The 18,721-nt window shown below is 41.2% G+C and overlaps 2 protein-coding genes across 3 annotated transcripts in view; both read right to left on the minus strand.

The window, feature by feature from the left end:
• Positions 1-1,252, minus strand: part of LOC124863408 (WD repeat domain phosphoinositide-interacting protein 1-like) — a 33,762-nt gene extending 32,510 nt beyond the window's left edge. For both annotated transcript variants that reach the window (XM_047357772.1, XM_047357773.1), the window contains exon 1: positions 903-1,252. In XM_047357772.1, the coding sequence (XP_047213728.1) occupies positions 903-973 (71 nt within the window). In that variant the 5' untranslated portion in view covers positions 974-1,252. The remainder of the gene's footprint in view (positions 1-902) is intronic.
• A 7,764-nt stretch (positions 1,253-9,016) lies between these two features.
• On the minus strand, positions 9,017-18,201 carry LOC124862281 (RNA polymerase I-specific transcription initiation factor RRN3-like). The gene is made up of 17 exons (XM_047356103.1): positions 17,692-18,201; positions 16,570-16,626; positions 16,375-16,464; positions 15,560-15,689; positions 15,410-15,469; positions 15,249-15,312; positions 14,982-15,051; positions 14,802-14,900; positions 14,439-14,519; positions 13,158-13,281; positions 12,737-12,867; positions 12,522-12,652; positions 12,249-12,436; positions 12,022-12,130; positions 10,970-11,122; positions 9,936-10,020; positions 9,017-9,538 (listed from the first exon to the last, which is right to left on the minus strand). The coding sequence occupies exons 1-17, from the start codon at positions 17,785-17,787 to the stop codon at positions 9,383-9,385; spliced, it is 1,824 nt and encodes a 607-aa protein (XP_047212059.1). The 5' UTR covers positions 17,788-18,201; the 3' UTR covers positions 9,017-9,382.
• Positions 18,202-18,721: the final 520 nt, after the last annotated feature.

An 18,721-nucleotide genomic window follows, 5' to 3' on the forward strand; every position in this document is an offset into this window, starting at 1 on the left:
GAGTCCAAACAACAGACACATGGTAGACAGGTACTGCTTAAAGCTGTGGGATTTTAGAAAAACTTAATAATTCCCATACTAATATAAAATATTGCCATGAAGATATTGATTATGATTAACCCACATTTTTCTCAGTACTATCTTTATTTCCCATCATCTCAATGACCCCCACACCTTCCCTGACCTTTCTGATCTTTGTCTGCTCTATATCTGACAGTGAAATTGTATCTAAGAGGTTAAAAATATGATTGAAAAGCAGAGTTTAAAGCATGGCGCCTAACATTATGTAGCCCACCAAATACTGGATCCCAGCAGTCCTCTGTGATTGCGATGTTGCACACATTGATAATGCAACTCAATACACTGACCACTGCAGATGGGAACAGCCTTTGAGTTGAGGTTTTAGAGATGCTCTGATCCAGTTGATCCATCTCGATTTGGCGATTATAACAACTTGCTTGCTTCCACACTTGCCATTTTTCCTGCTTCCAATACCAAGGCTCTGAGAACAAAATGTTCTCTTAGTTCTTAATATACCCCACCCACGCCATAGTAAAGAAACAATCAGGGCCATTCAACTCATCTGTCAGTGATCATAATGTTATGCCTGTTCTGAGTATAGTCTGTGGACGAAAACAATACAAATTCTGTGCTAACAGCGCATATAGAAGGAGCTTGAGAAGGTCTAAGTGTTTAGGCCGTGAGCTTCATTTCCAGCCCAAATGATGATAAACTAACTGGTTCAGTAACTGGGATGGCTGGGATTGGGTTGTTGGGGCTGATCTTTAACAGCTGATTCTCGACAGACTGTTTAGTCACACATCATCTCTAAGCAACTTTATTTCCGTGGATGGGTCTTCAGGTGACTCATCCACCCGTGAACTGCTTGTGGGCTTGCTTACGTGGAGTCTTGGTTGAAAGAGGCGCAGCCGAACTGGCGGACCGGCTCGCCTGCTCCGTCCGCGCCTTCCATCCTGCTTCCCAGCGACCTCCTTCCCACCCTCCGAACTGGACTGGAGGCCCGGGATCGGCGGCACCCCTTCGCTCGATGTCTGCGGCGGAAGACGGCTCCAGCTCCGATGAAATGAGGAGCGGGTTAGGTGTGTCGGAGAGCGGCAGTCTTGGTGGCTCTCCCCGCTTGATGAATGCTCAGGGTGTCGGTGCGGTTCTCTGAAAGGGTCGGTCATCCAGACTCCGGAGGAAAATAGCAGCAAAGCTGAAGCAAAAACAAGAACAGCTGACGGAACTACGTCACATATCCTCCTATAGTGATTGGTAGAAAGTCAACACGAGGGTCGATGGTTTGATTTTGATTGGTCCAGGGTTCGGTAGTATGTTTTTATTGGCTGAGGGAGTTTTCTTTGCGGTGAGTTTGCAAACAGTCTCGAAATGTTCTGTGTTGACGGAAATTTGACATAAAAAACGCTTTCAACAAAATAAAGATGAAGAACAGGACTGTGACACCAGAACCAACATGGGAACCTTTAGCTGCAGCTTGAAGGAACCTGATTATTAGCTATGAGCCTTGGAAAGCTTTTCTCACATTTTGTTCCGTTTCATTTTATGTGGCGGACCAACAGAAATGAGCTGTAGTGAAAGGAAAACCAATAATGGATAGCTTTAATTTCACACACAAAAAAGACAACTTCAAACTGTGGCGTTCATTTTGAACGACTTGGTTTACAACCTGCTGTGTTCATGAGTCTCTTACTCAGTAAATAAAGTAGAAGCAAACATGGGGAAGAAGGTAGAACAGGACAAATACCTTCCATCAAGAGTTGAATGTTTTACTCCAACTCCAGGCCAACAGGAGGCCCCCAATGAGCTTTTTTATTATATGGGCCTCAAAATACATATTCTACTCTATTTTACAAATATTTAATGATTCATATATCAAACTATTTTAGAGTCACATCTATATATTCTAATTAGAGAAGGCTAATGGCTCATAAATGGAGTATTAAATGTACGATTTATAAGGTAACCTAATTATATTTGTGTATTAAAATGATTACAGTATTATATAATAACAATAGGTAATCAAAAATGAATCTGAAGGGGAATCATTTGAACAGAAATGAGTTAGGAATTTATTATCAAAATATTAACACTTTAGTTTAAATGAATATGTTGCATCTAGTCAGTACTAAATCAAGAATTGTCTTTTTAGTTCTCTACTTAATAGATTGATAGATAAAAATAAAATAAAAAAACTTGACATCTAACTAAAATGGGAATTCAGAAGGAAAATTAGTTTCATTAGCTGATTAAAGATCTAACTATTCTATTTGTCTTTTTCTGAAATGTAAAATCAAGGTTTCTCCATATATCTGGAGATCTAAATGTTACTTTAAGAGAATTTTGAAAAGGAAATAGGAGGAATGAACTCCAAGTTTGGTCTGTCAGCTAAACCACCTTGAACTGCTGCAATAATATTCCTAGGCACATGAAATACAGGTCCTTCTCAAAATATTAGCATATTGTGATAAAGTTCATTATTTTCCATAATGTCATGATGAAAATGTAACATTCATATATTTTAGATTCATTGCACACTAACTGAAATATTTCAGGTCTTTTATTGTCTTAATACGGATAATTTTGGCATACAGCTCATGAAAACCCAAAATTCCTATCTCACAAAATTAGCATATCATTAAAAGTGTCTCTAAACGAGCTATGAACCTAATCATCTGAATCAACGAGTTAACTCTAAACACCTGCAAAAGATTCCTGAGGCCTTTAAAACTCCCAGCCTGGTTCATCACTCAAAACCCCAATCATGGGTAAGACTGCCGACCTGACTGCTGTCCAGAAGGCCACTATTGACACCCTCAAGCAAGAGGGTAAGACACAGAAAGACATTTCTGAACGAATAGGCTGTTCCCAGAGTGCTGTATCAAGGCACCTCAGTGGGAAGTCTGTGGGAAGGAAAAAAGTATAGCAAGATAGAACCTAATCCCATACCCAGACTTTAACTCAGGAACAGATTCAATTAAAATGACTATAGTCCTCAAATTATTGTACCTGTTCCAAGCCTAACCTTAGAAATATGCAAAAACAGTTTATTGATGGGGTCAAACATTTTTCCATATATATAGGGCAAGGAAAAAGAACTTAAATCTGATTTAAGACTTAAGAATGAGCTAAAGAAAAAACTGGGTCGGACCTTCCCTCCCTCAGGCATTATGACTTTGCTGCACAATTAAGACCAATGATATGCTGATGTAATCCTTATATGAAGCTCAATAAAAGAATATTAAACAAAACATCCATTATCATACAAGCAACACGAGCAGATAGTAATGTTGAAGCCGTCTCTGCTTCCCCGGGTCCGTTGGTTTGGGTACAGGTTTCAAAGAGTGAAATAAACACAAGTACAATCTACTTTATGTTCACCTCTGCAGAGTGAGAGATGGAGAGCCAAGCAGCTGCAAACCCATCTCTGATCAACTCTTGCTTTCAGCTCGTTTTATTCAGTCTCAAGGGTGTGTTCAACATATAGATATATCATGTCACACATGTATAACATAACATAACAGTCCAAATAAGGAATAGTTCTGATTGTAACATGCAACTCATCCTCCCCTGTCTCTGGCCTTCCTTGTCCTCTTCTAATTTATGACCTTGCACTCTCTATGCTCCTCACTCCCTAAGCTTGACCCCCCTATTTCCACACATTCCAGTTACACACATAGATAGTTTATATTCTACAGTAGCCTGCAGTATTTAATAAGAACTGTTAAAACACATAGATCAGTCTGACTCTTAAAGCTTAAAAAACACTATTTACAGACTTTAAAATAAAGAAAGATATAGAAGTTCTCAAATGGCGTGCATAATATGACACACAATTTATCCCAAATTTCATTTAATCTGGGTGTTATTTATTATAGCTGTACAGTAATTTTTCTAAAGTTGTAAATTATCCCTTACTCTACAGTCTCTTGCTCTTAATTTTACATTTTTACTTTTGTATCTCATACTTACATTTGCCTTTGTCAAAAAATCCGGTTTCATTTAAGAAATGAAGACTGCTTCACTTCTCAAGGTTTTTAGTATGCATTGTCTCATAATAGGTTGTTTTATCTCAGTGAAATGTATCTCTCTAGACTGTTTTGACTTATATTAGGTGTGTTGAAACCTTTGGGTTTCGAGGGCCTGTAAACGTTCATAAACATGGCTCTAGCAGGGCCTTTTTCCTGGACAGCCAGATTTTCAAAACAGTCAAATTTGCCCAAGAACACCTTTTTCACTTTATTGAATCATGAAACAAGATAGCTACCCCTTCCTCTCTGTTATGACTGCCTTGGTCTCACTTAGAAAATTGTAATTGGTAGTCGTTAACTTTATCAGCGTAGGTATCTCATTATTTTCATCTAACCACTTTTCTGTTGAAAACATATCAACATTATCCTCTGTTATTAAGTCTTGATTAAAAATAATTTTCCTGACAAATATCTCATGTTTAATAGAGCCAGTTTAAGTGACTTAGTGGCTGGACAAGTAATAGATTTTAAATTTGACAATTTTGGTAGATGCTAATTTAGTGCCAGGGGCTGGACAATAAATAGGGGTTATGTAGAGAAAATGTGGGATTTGGGGGTGGTGTGAGTTTGATTCCGATCTTGACAAGGTTTCAGTGAAATTCAGAAGAGGGGAGGCTAACTGGAGGGGTGGGTGGGTATGGGGGGCAGGGGGTTCGGGGTCCTCTGTTGGGGCACAGAATTAAAAGATGTTGCAAGTAAAGAGTTGTACTCCAGGTTTATTAGGACAAAATGCTTCTGACATGAAAAGATGCCTGAGTTGTCGATGAAGTTCACTGATTTTGCAGCACATGCTATTTTAAGCCATTTGTTGAGCATCAGCAGTCTACTGACTGCAAACTTGTTTTCTAGTGGAATTCCTGTGTTTTCAGTTAGTTTGCTCCTATCGTTTGTTGTGAGCCTGTCCGCTGATGTTTTCTTGTTTTTGCTGGGGATAAATAGAGGTTTCTCTGTATTGCCAACTAGGCTGTTTCATCCAGGTGCAGGGTTCTTCCTGTTAGCCGTCTTTCCAGATCTGAAAGATGGGATTTATCCTTTGGCTTTGTGCCGAGATACTTCCAGGGAGGACTGTTGTTTGTTTTACTTTCATTTACATCATCATTCTTGGTGGTGCTAGTTAACTGTCAGCCTTACAATAGTTTTGAATCAGAGGATTGGTTTCCATCTTCAACAAGAATTTCTTAAGTAGTATTAAAGCCCAAATTCCAGCTGCATTAAACACCAGGTGTTTCATTAGGGTTAAAATAGCACTGTTTAACCGAGAAGCTTCGCTCCAAACTTTACTATAGTGATTATCACAGAGTTTTAATTGTAATTCCATTTTAAAACTGAATCATTAGCCGTGGGAGATTTTAATCACGTTAACCATTAAAACTAGGAATTATTTCATCCACACAGCAACAAACTGCTACTTGGAATATTGCAGATGGATTAACTATTTCTGGGAGATTTCAAGATGAGAGGTTCAAATGAAGTATACAGGTCCTTCTCAAAAAATTAGCATATTGTGATAAAGTTCATTATTTTCCATAATGTCATGATGAAAATGTAACATTCATATATTTTAGATTCATTGCACCCTAACTGAAATATTTCAGGTCTTTTATTGTCTTGATACGGATGATTGTGGCATACAGCTCATGAAAACCCAAAATTCCTATCTCACAAAATTAGCATATTTCATCCGACCAATAAAAGAAAAGTGTTTTTAATACAAAAAACATCAACCTTCAAATAATCATGTACAGTTATGCACTCAATACTTGGTCGGGAATCCTTTGGCAGAAATGACTGCTTCAATGCGGCGTGGCATGGAGGCAATCAGCCTGTGGCACTGCTGAGGTCTTATGGAGGCCCAGGATGCTTCGATAGCGGACTTTAGCTCATCCAGAGTGTTGGGTCTTGAGTCTCTCAACGTTCTCTTCACAATATCCCACAGATTCTCTATGGGGTTCAGGTCAGGAGAGCTGGCAGGCCAATTGAGCACAGTGATACCATGGTCAGTAAACCATTTACCAGTGGTTTTGGCACTGTGAGCAGGTGCCAGGTCGTGCTGAAAAATGAAATGTTCATCTCCATAAAGCTTTTCAGCAGATGGAAGCATGAAGTGCTCCAAAATCTCCTGATAGCTAGCTGCATTGACCCTGCCCTTGATAAAACACAGTGGACCAACACCAGCAGCTGACACGGCACCCCAGACCATCACTGACTGTGGGTACCTGACACTGGACTTCTGGCATTTTGGCATTTCCTTCTCCCCAGTCTTCCTCCAGACTCTGGTACCTTGATTTCTGAATGACATGCAGAATTTGCTTTCATCCGAAAAAAGTACTTTGGACCACTGAGCAACAGTCCAGTACTGCATCTCTGTAGCCCATTTTCTGCACACGCCTGTGCACGGTGGCTCTGGATGTTTCTACTCCAGACTCAGTCCACTGCTTCCGCAGGTCCCCCAAGGTCTGGAATCGGCCCTTCTCCACAATCTTCCTCAGGGTCCGGTCACCTCTTCTCGTTGTGCAGCGTTTTCTGCCACACTTTTTCCTTCCCACAGACTTCCCACTGAGGTGCCTTGATACAGCACTCTGGGAACAGCCTATTCGTACAGAAATGTCTTTCTGTGTCTTACCCTCTTGCTTGAGGGTGTCAATAGTGGCCTTCTGGACAGCAGTCAGGTCGGCAGTCTTACCCATGATTGGGGTTTTGAGTGATGAACCAGGCTGGGAGTTTTAAAGGCCCCAGGAATCTTTTGCAGGTGTTTAGAGTTAACTCGTTGATTCAGATGATTAGGTTCATAGCTCGTTTAGAGACCCTTTTAATGATATGCTAATTTTGTGAGATAGGAATTTTGGGTTTTCATGAGCTGTATGCCAAAATCATCCGTATTAAGACAATAAAAGACCTGAAATATTTCAGTTAGTGTGCAATGAATCTAAAATATATGAATGTTACATTTTCATCATTACATTATGGAAAATAATGAACTTTATCACAATATGCTAATATTTTGAGAAGGACCTGTAGATTATTCAGGATGTTCAAAAGTACTCGTAAACGTACTTTGTCTTCTTCCGCTTCATTCGGGACCGGGTCGCGGGAGCAGCAGACTCAGTAGAGACACCTCCTCCAGTTCCTCCAGGGGGAGCCCAAGGCGTTCCCAGGCCAGCCGAGAGACAGTCCCTCCAGTGTGTCCTGGGCCTCCTCCCAGTGGGACGTGCCTGGAACACCTCCAGAGGAAGGCGTCCAGGAGGCATCCGATATAGACGCCCGAACCACCTCAACTGGCTCCTCTCGATGTGGAGGAGCAGTGGCTCTACTCCGAGCCCCTCCCGGATGGCCGAGCTCCTCACCCTATCTCTAAGGGAGTTCCCGGCCACCCTACGGAGGAAGCTCATTTCAGCCGCTTGTATCCATGATCTCGTTCTTTCGGTCATGACCCAAAGTTCACGGCCATAGGTGAGGGTAGGAACGTAGACCGACCGGTAAATTGAGAGCTTCGCTTTTCGTCTCAGCTCTCTCTTCACCACAACGAACCGGCACAGCGCCCCCATTACTGCAGCAGCCGCACCGATCCGTCTGTCCATGTTCCGCTCCATTCTTCCCTCACTCATGAACAAGACCCCGAGATACTTGAACTCCTCCACTTGAGGCAGGAACTTTTCCGGTCGAGAACCATGGCCTCGGACTTGGAGGATCTGATCCTCATTCCAGCCGAGTGTGAAGGCTGTGAACCACCCCAGCACATGCTGTAGGTCTTGGCTAGAGGGGGCCAGCAGGACCACGTCATCCGCAAAAAGAAGAGACGAAATCCACTGGTCCCCAAACCAGACCCCTCCGGCCCTTGGCTGCACCTAGGAATCCTGTCCATAAAAGTTATGAACAGGACCGGTGACAAAGGGCAGCCTAGAGGGCGTGGAGCTGTTCTAAAGTGTCAAGTAAAATCCACACAAATGTCTCCTTCTAAGGAGGGCATTACAATATAACCACCAGTGAAAAGCGTCCTCATAGGTGGAACATGTGGTGACTCAAAGCAAGGGAATGAACCACTGAGCAACATATTGAGAGACATGGAGTCAACAAGGACATTCTGCGGTATTGGAAGAATTTAAATAATATTTAGATACAACAGAAAAATAGAATTTAGTTGTGTTGTATATATATTTTTTTCAAATATCAATAGGTCTAATAGAAAGTGTATTGTATACATAAGATTATTTTTAATAAATGTTCAAAGCTCTAAAATGAGCCTGACATCAAACATAATTCAACAGAAGTATTCGTGTCTGAAGAGTAAGCTGTAATATCGAAGCACTTGATTTTAACTAGCAGATTTAAGCTGCTTTTCGTGATTGTGGCCACCAGATGTCACTACAGAGGACTGTGTTGAAAAGCTTCCACTAATGAACCTTTCTGGATACAAACTCTGGCCAGAAAGCTGTCAGAATTATTTTGTAAGATCAACTAAATATGAACACTTCCCATGTTAAACGTGGCTTGATGTTTGTTAATTAAAAACTAATATGTAGTGGATGGAAAAGGTTCCACACCACTGTTAAAACATAAAGTTCATCCCATGTAAATAAAAGGACATGCTATCCTAAAGCCCAGACATCTACAGCATACGGAAGAGCCCACAGTCAGAACCTCTTGCAGCTCTCTTAATGTTCCTGTTGTCTTCTCAGCAACCTCCCTGACTGATTTTCTTCACATCTTTTCATTCAGTTGTGAGGGATGCTCTGGCACCATCTGGTTAAGGTTTTTATATCCAAGTTTCTTTTCTCATTTGTGTTTTTTCTTTTTTAACTTTCTTCAGCTTAACCTGAGGCTGTAATGTAATTTGGTGAACAGTATCCAGAGAAACCTTAGAGAAATGCACAGTAAATGTTCAGTAGGACCAAGGTCACAGTTTAGTAAAGCTATATGGTATTACCATCAAGAACCTTCATTTGCAAACAACCGACACAAACACCTGGTACCGGTTATTTAACTTTTTATTTGAAACGCATTATACGTCTCCAGGAAGGGAGGGTGCTCTTTCCATGCTACTGTAGCTTCAATATTCATAAACATGATTAAAGAGTCTTTATTTAACGGTCATGATCAAAAGTCTTCTTCAGCAGCAAGAAAAAAAGAGCAACCCGCTCAGGTCCATGCGTGGCCGGCTGCATCACTAAGCCAATTTTAGTTAGAAGCTGTATAAATAAAGTTCTGGAGGTGGAGTCACTGTTCAGGTTCCCATTCATGGATCTTTTGCTGTCAGTAAGGTAAACGGTGCAGAAGCAGAGCTTCTGATGAAAACCAGCTAGCTCTGTCAGGACATGAATGTTTCTGATTAGGGATTAAAACTTGAAAGCTCCATGGTGGGCCATGGAGGGTGAATCCACACTGCTCGGGCTGCAGATGTTTGAACCATACGAGCTGGGTGTCATTCCAAGCATACCCTCACCGTGTGGCGTTTCCCCACTCAAGAAGTCATCTTCATCCTCCTTCAAGACCTGACACACAGGAAGAAGAACCACCATTAAGCTTCAAGTTCTAAAATACCCATTTCCCTTTCTTTCATAAAAAAAAGTCAACGTTCACACAGAATAAGACAGCTGTGTGATGAAGCAGAGTGAGGAGAACATCATCAGAGCTGTTCAGACTAACTTCTTTCTGTTGTTATGCTCCTGAAAACATTTTGGGTATAAACAAAGAAATAATCCAGATACAGATTTATTAATGACAAACTGATCTTTCAGCAGAACAGAAAACTAGAGCTGATATTTCTGTGGGTGGACACCAGGGCTTTGCCACAGTTTGAAAACATTTAGAGGATCACAGAAAACAGTGGTGACTTGAAGCTTGGGCCCCATTTTTGGCAGCCAAACAGGAAAATGTGTTTTCTCTCACCTGTTGGGCCACTTTGGCTGGCAGCAGATCAGTTTCTGCTAGTTCATCCCAAACCTGATACAGTGGTTCTATCAGCTGACCAGACCTGTGTACAGACAGACACACACACCATCGAAGACCATCCGAACACCATGGTGAAGATTCACTGCAGCATACTCCCAGTCAAAGCTACATCTAACTGTTTATTATTCAGCTTCAACTCTTGACTGGATTTGGACAGAATTTCCTGTCATGGATAAAAAAAAAAAAACTGTACAGCTCAACACCTGTGAAAACAAATGCTTGGATTTCTCAGAGAATAATCTTAAATAGGGCACCAGATAGGGGTGTCCACTCACGCATCACTATTTGTCACTATTTGATTTTTTTTAATCAAACTATTGGTAGCAGGAATTCACCAAAACAAAAATATTCATGAAAATGAAACAGGAAATATAACCCATAAAATTGTTAATAAGCCGATATGTTGCTGCTTCTCTAAAACATCAATCCATCTTTTCCAGAAACATTAAACCTAAACTAATTTGATCAGAATAAAACAAAAGCTCTTCCTGTCTCTTCTAACATTCATCTTAGTCCAACCAACCCTTTACAAATTAGAGACATCAGGTAATTCACAAAGCTAAACTGTCATCTTACCAATGGAAAGATCTGAACTGTCACTAAAGTAAATGAACTATCAGCTTCAAGCTGCTGCTAAAGGTGAGCTGATCTAGTAAAGATGCTGAAAGGGTCCAGGGTTCTCTGCGCAGAGTAATGGACAGGCCATAATTAGCTAAAATGTAACATGTATCTAAGAAGATCTTCAAAGGCAAACACTTAATGACCTCTGAGTTAAATCTAAGGGTTAAAACATCAAACACCTTTTATACTGTGAAAAATGACAGAGGAGAATTTTTTTAATATTTAAAATCATCATGCAGAGGAAATTCAACCCAGGTGACAAATTTGGAGAAAAGAACATTTAGTGAAGCTCAGTGGTTCCAGTCAGCCTTGGAATGAGAACCCTGGATTACACAGATGATGGCGTTTACCGTTTGAGAAGGTAGGGGTCAAAGGGGAAGAAGCTGTCCAGAGGGTTGGTGTTGGTGGTCACCCCATCTCCTCCTGCAGAGCTGCGGACCACTGGCAGCACCTGCCTGTTGTTCTTCTCTATGATGGTGTAGCAGAACACCACCTGATATTTCCTGCAAACAACCAGTAGAGGGCGCTAATGTTAACTATGAGGGAGCAGGGATGAAGAGCTCTGCTTTCTGTTACTTGATTTATATTTTTATTATATTCTTCATTTTATCACGTTACAGCCACAAACTACAAATAATGTTTTAAAAAGAGTGACATGCATTTGTATTGACCCCTAACCCCATTCAGATATCCTTAAATACTTCAATAAAAACAAATATAAAAAAAACAGCTACCTTCAGAAGTCATTTTAAATGAAAAAAAACATTGTTAAATCGTTAAACTGTGTTTCATTTGATCTCAGTATAAAAACTATCAACCCATCAACCATAAATGGAAAGAGGATGAACTGACAGGCTGGGTAATCAGAGAAGTAACTCTGGAGGAGTCACAGAGATCAACTGGGAGAAGACACTGTTAGAAGAAAGCCATAAGAAGTCCTGCTCAAAGTTTTACAACAGGCCACATAGAGAACATCACACTGATCATCACTCTGAATACACCTTCCCTGCCCTGTGAAGATATTATGGTGGTGGCAGCATTATGATGTGGGGATGCTTTTCTTCAGCAGGGACAAAGGAGCAGTTCAGAGTTGGTGACAGAAAATGGAAGGAGCTAAATCCAGGAAAATCCTGGAAGAGAACTTGCAGAAGACTGCAGATGACTTGAGACTGGGGTAGAGGTTCACCTTCCAGGAGGACAACCACCCTAAACATACAGCCTGAGATACAATGGAATACACTACTTTGTGATGATGTATAACATATAAGCCTGGTGTAACAGACTGAAGTTTTTAAAGGCAAGGTACTGTATAGTGAACATCCCATGTCCTGGTCCAATCAGCCACTAAAGGTGTCAGCTTGAGTGAGTGGAACACAAATAGAACAGAACATGTGGTGGGTACCTGGTGACAGCTGCAAACATGTTGGTGACTGAAGGCAGACAGACTTTGAGAGGGTTCAGCTGGCACATCACTACTCGCTCCAAGTTCAGACTCTGTAGGTACTCTAACCCTGAGACAAACACACACACAAAGCCTCTGAGCTCATCATACACCTTAATCAGACATCTGAGAGCTAAGTCTGACAGGATGGGTTTACTACTGGAAGCAATGTGTTGGCTGGTGCGTACCTTTCTTCATGTTGGCCTCTAGTATGGCTCTGTGTCTGAAGATGAGCACGTAGAAAACAGCCTGACAGGCAGCATAGAAAGGTCCATGCAGGCTGATGTCACAGCACACCTGTTTGCAGCTGTTGTCCTGGCTGTCAATGTAGCGATGGATCCAAGAGAGGAGCAGATCCAGACAGGCCCTGACAGTGCTGGCAGACAACAGACAGACACTGGGTTAGACACCTCGGTGCAGAGCTGTCTTTGTGTTTACTAAAGCAGAATAGATCAACTCACAGCACAGGGACAAACTTGGCTCGGGCAAGAAAGCTCCCCAGATATCCAGCCGCAGTCTGACGGAGGATGGCGGGCTGAGAGGGGTTCTGCAGGATCTTCCACAGGTGATCCAGGAAGGCCTCTGCCAGAGCCTAGAAAACAAATTCTGACGTTTAAAAGAAGGACCGGTGGTAAATCAGTTTGCTGCTGAATGTTTCCTGTCGTGGTTTACTGACCAGTTTGAAGCTGCAGAGGTAAAACAGTGTGTACTGCACATGACAGGAAGCATGTGTGGGTAGAATGAGCTTGTCAAACACACTCAGCAAATCTTTGTAGAGCTCTTTAGTCCTTTCAGCATGAAACGAACCTGTAAGAGACGGAGAACTGAAGACATGCATCCAAACACACCAAGGCTGCTGGCCTGCCTCTATTAATCTGGCCCAAAATGTCACAATGAGGTGAAAACCTGTTTATGTAGAAGCTCAACTCACTTCTCAGAATGAATTTATATATAAAGGCCACCCAGACAGTTTAACAGAGCAGGAGAGAAACAAATGTACAACAGTTTGACCCTTTTTCATGTATTTGACTTCAGTATTTGACTAGGCCAGAGGAGGGGAGTTCTCTGCATTGAAGACTGACAGCAAGACTCCGTACCATCAACACAGCAGACGTCTCTGATGTAAGCCATGAGCACGGCCATGAGGGTGTCCAACCTCTCAGCCTCTGGATGGACCATCACATTGGCCCTGGTTGGCTGATCTGCAGACATGTCCTCATCCTGCCAGAAACACACAGGACCAGAAAATACAGGGATTCTCCTTAGTGTTCATATCCCTTGAACTTTTCACAGAATATAAAAATATATTCTATATATCACAATATTAACACTTAATTGAATTGTTGACTTAACTGAATGCATTTTTTTTTTCATTCATATTTATGAAACGTAAAGAAATCGATTAGTTTGCAACAAATTCAGGAACAAAAATACTCATCAGAACATCAGTTTCCTTCTAGTGTAGAAATATGCAAATGCTGCAGAAGAATAGTTGTGTCAATAATTATTAGACAAATTGCACTTTTGAGCATTAATTATCCTCTTAAACAACTACAGATCTTTCAGTAAATCCAGAATGGCTAACATCTTCCAATCTCACATTTTTAGTTTTATCTGTTAAAGCAAGAATACTAAAACAATTCAAAATAATCTACTGTTGTATAAAAAGACACTTCACCAAGCTAGAACAGCTTATTTCTCATCATTAATAGAAGAGAACAAGAATAATTCTAGGTTTCTCTTTAGTACAGTTGCTAAACTTACACAGAGTCATAGCTCTGTTGAGTCATCCATTCCCTTAGCTCTTAGCAGTCATGACTTTATGGGATTCTTCTTAAATAAAATTGATTCTATTAAAAATAAAATATTTGACATACTCCTGAAGATGATTACTTCATCCTCAGCAAGTGAGACGACATTGGAAATAACTGCAGAACCTGATTTGTGTTTGGACTGATTTGATCCAGTGGAGCTTCCTGAGTTATCAGAAATATTAGCTTCATCTAAACCTTCAACTTGTATGTTAGACCCAATCCCAACCAAATTATTTAAGGAAGTGTTCCCTCTGATTACCACTAAAGGAGATACTGCCTCTGTTTTACTTTTCTTTAACATAGAAAGTACTCCTGGACCAGCAGTTCTGGGTTTTTTGTATGTTGACTACATGCATGCTCAGTATGAGGGATTGCTGCAAAGTCAGCGACTCAATCCAAGTGACTGTCCACTGTCTCTACATTCTCATCCAGGAGGACTGATTGTTGCAAGTGTGAAAGCCCCTAAAATATATATATGATATTAGTAATGTGTTAGATATCCTAGATCAGACCGGTTTCACAGATCCAGGTTCTGAAGCCTTCAGTTAATCTGCACTTTGTTACCATGTCAAAGAGTCCCTCCTCAGGGTGCTTCTGGGCTACATCATCCTCTGCCTCTTCGATGTCTGTCCGCGATGCGCTTACCTGAAACACATCCAACAAAGATGCAGACATTTTTAGTGGATGTCATCGTGTGTCCAGTGTTCCAACACATTCTTCGTGTCAAGATTCAGACCACAAAAAGCTGAGGTTTACTATGAATGTATGTATGGTAGATACTTGTACAGAGATCAGGCTTTAAAAACGGAACCTGCAAAAACAAAACGTTAACCCAACAAGTCTGGAAAAACAAAGCTCTGGGACCGGATCCTTTTAGGATCCCCTCCTCAGGTAAAAACACTTCTGACTGAGAGCTGCTGTACTTACATCCAGTTTGAGCAGCCTTCCAATGATCAGCTCCAGCACATCTCGACGGATGGATGGTATGTAGACTGTTAACCTCAGCAGGTTGTGGACGTAACACTCCTTTAAAGCACAAGAAACTGTCAACCACAGAAACATGTCGCGTATCAACAAGAGATTAACCAAACGGTAGGTGGATCTTACCAGAGTTCTGGAGGATTTCTGTATGAAAGGGAAGCCGTTATGGAGAATGGGCATGAGAAAGCGACTTGTCCTAGCAGAGAAAAGAACAGAGGGTCCAGGTTTTAAAGACGAGTTTGGATTAAGATCTACTTCTGGATTGTTACATACTTTTGTTTTTATTACTAAGCTCACACATTCTCAGAATATTAACTCCTTAACACCCTTTCAATGAGAAACCAGAACCAAGAGCAGAGAGCAGGAGAAAGAAGAATCCGGTTTGTAACGTACGAGGGAACATATCTGATGATGAGCTGCAGCGCCTGGTGACACTGATCAAAGTTTCTGTGGAGATCTGCAGAAATGAAAGAAAACAGTTATCTGATCTGATTTAACATGAAAAACATAGACTGTTGTCTAATATTAGCACTGCTGATTGGAAGAACACTCACCGTCATCTTCATCTTCTGAATCAGAGATGTCAACTCCTCCCTCCGAGATGTTCACCCTCTCTGAAAAACCAACAAGTTTGTCCTCACTGAGTAGCCATAACATCACATAAACATGACCTTCCTACTGTGGGCCAGCAGTAAGCAGCTTACGGGGAGTAAAGTGGGACACCACCATCTTGAGGCAGGCACATAAATACACAGTCTGTGCCGACACCAGGTTACTGAGGAAGGCCATAAACTCGTCCACCACATCCGGGCTCCGGCCCACCCAGGGAAGCCTCTGGAAGCCAAATGAAAGGAAAATGTTCAACTTCAGACAGAATCACATAGGAGTTGTGTTGTCACTCCCATCTATTCACATCAATAAATACAAATGCCATTTTTTTTGTTTAAGGGGCTTCTTCCTAGGAACCCCTCCAAACAATCCATACCTGCTCCCTTTCTCTCCTTACTAATGAATTATCCTGAACCTTGGTGGGAGTGTCTGTCCTGGGAAGTTCTGTGTGTTTGAAATGTTCTCCATTTGGGAATGACTATTCTCTGTGAACAATTAAAAGATGGACTTCAAATTGTTTAAAAATTCCCTTTTAAAGGCAACGGTCGTTTATCTGACGTCATTGCTGATGTCTTTCCATTCTGGCATTGTGTTAACACACACCTGGATGGTCCAGAACAGAAAACTGTCATTTCTCCAATGTTTCCAATAAGTGCTGATAATCAGCAATCAGTGCATCTGACCAGCAGCAGCCAGCTGGTATCTATGCCTTTAAATTTCTCCAAAAGCACTATGGGCAGACTTAGGTTTTCACAATGGTTTTGTTCTATACACAATAAAACACTGTAAAGGCAATTCAAGAATTATTTTAAAACAAAAGCTATTGGTTTAACACAATTTACTGTAAAGTCTTGCAAAGAAATACAGCTAATCATCAGTCTGTAAAGCCTTTTGGCAGCCTGTCTCTTACCAATACTGTGTAAATGAGCTGTTCATGGTCCTTGGTCAGCTGCGTCATACAACCCCGAAACTCCTGCAGCCAGTTGATGATCTGAGCATCCTGTCAGAGGAGAGAAGGCCCACTGAGGAACAAAGCTACATATCCAGACTTTACTCCACAACACACATGCATACTCAGCTCAGACACACCGATGCTTTGCTCTACCTTTATGTCTGGATCAGCCAGCTGATGTTTCAGGAGCTCATAATCGCTGTTGTCTCCCTTCAAGCAACAAGACAAATGGTCAGAGAAGCTCACGTTGATATTTTTCACACTACAACTTGTTAACAAACAGGTTGGTTGAAAGTCATAGTAAGGACCCCTGGTCTTAGGCTGAATCCTATTTAGTTGATCTTCCCCTTAATTGGTTAAATATTCCACTTGGAAATGGGACACCCCTTCAAGAAGCTAATATGTCATCTCTTCTCACTGTTTCCTAATATGAGCAGGTTTTAGTCCTGCAGCAGAAGTCAGGCTCCATGAGTTTTGTTGGGCAACAACAAACATAATACCAAACCCAGTGAAAACTAGTTCTGTATTTAACTAGTAGTCAGGTTTTAAAAACATACTGACAACAAACCAACAGGAAATCTGCTGAGTGGTACCAACATAGCAGACAGTCATACTAACCTTCAAATATACCCAAAGTGATAATTAGTGTGACTGCAACTTTACAGAAGAATGTCAACAGTTTATTTACATGTATTTTTCATCAAATTCATGACATGACTTTGGTTTCTACCACTATAGATGACTTAACTTAGATAAGTGGAATTGTCTGAACAGATCTAGAGCTGGCCCAAGGCATCAGTAAACTATGCTGCTTATGCTATCAAGAATGAACTGAATCAAATGTGTCCTGAAGGTGCCTGAACATCAACTCTAGAATAACTTCAATTCTTTCATGTCCAGCATTATTTAGGATTCAAAGGACCAGATAAATGTACTAGTTGTAATCATACTGAGGATGGTAACGTCATCATTTAATGGCTGCTTGTGTCTGTGCTGGAGTCACTTTTCATCCATACTTTAAAACCTGAAAATATAACCAAATATTTTCTGTTGCTTGTAAGGAATCTGTGAAGAAAATGTTTCACATCGACCCCACCACAAAGCTCCAGCTTTAGTTCTAAAGACGTCCACCTGACCTACCAGGGTCGTTTTCGGGTGAATTTAGTTCCTTGTGTTTGGAGAACAGAAAGCTTTACTGCCTAGAAACCAGGAGTAAACACGTGGTATACAGGATGTCTGATCTACAGCACAGAAGCCTCTGACCTGAACACTGACCTTTCTCAGTTTCTCCATGGTCTCCGCCACACTGCCCCCGAACCGGACCGTTTTCATCGGCGGGGTGTTGAGGAAATCCCGGCCCTCCACCTCCATGGATCCCTACGCTGGTACCTGGGAGGCTAACTGTAGCTGTCGTTTGGTTTCCCTGCCTCTAATTTTAAGGTCCTTTCGCGTCGCGGTTATACAGTAAACTGGTTTCTTAACAGCATCACATTTTTGGAAAATAAACTTAGAAACATACAAGAGCGAGGATAAACTCCACTTTCATACCAGACACACAACCGCATGTTGGGGGAAGTGTTTACATGGAGTGTAACACTCTAACTCTTCCCAGGAGATACGCTCAGACGGTTCCGGTTGATCTTGAATTTATTTCTTATTTTGACTCATTTTTCTTCGTTTTGGACCCTCCTACTGCTGGACAGATGATGTTTTGCAGCGACACATTGCTGGCTTTCATTGCTGTAAACGAACTGGCTCTCTGCCCAGGGCGGCAGGATAGTGTGTTGGGCGGCTTATTGCAGTGTAGAGTTTCAGATTAGAACCTTGTGACCAGCGCTAAACCCAATAGCGCCTCCCTGTGGAGAGTTGTAAGCAGGAAGTAAACGTATTTTTCCTCAATATACCAATATTGAACTATTGTATTTACCGACAGTTAATAATAATAAAGAAAAATGTTTACTCTTACCTTGAAATAACAGCCATGTTTTGTATAGGCCACCAACACGTTTCTTAGCCAATCAGACATAAACTGGTTATGGGCTTCATGACAACACCAAGAATCTATCGATTGAATTTCAAATATTAATTAAAACATGCATTATCTTTATAAACTCTTTGAAATACCTGCTTTCTCTATCCCTATATCCCTGAATGTGCTGCTATGGTTACGTCCATTTGTTCTCCAAGATGCCCACTTTTTGTAGCGGCCATTGGCATGTTTGCTCAAAAGGTAAAGGGCTCTATTGGTTGTTTTGTGACAATCTTTAGTTTAAAACATTACATATTTAAACTGGTCAGACCTCTG

This window comes from Girardinichthys multiradiatus, chromosome X (genome assembly GCF_021462225.1).
Source record: "Girardinichthys multiradiatus isolate DD_20200921_A chromosome X, DD_fGirMul_XY1, whole genome shotgun sequence".
NCBI classification, from domain to species: Eukaryota; Metazoa; Chordata; class Actinopteri; order Cyprinodontiformes; family Goodeidae; genus Girardinichthys; species Girardinichthys multiradiatus.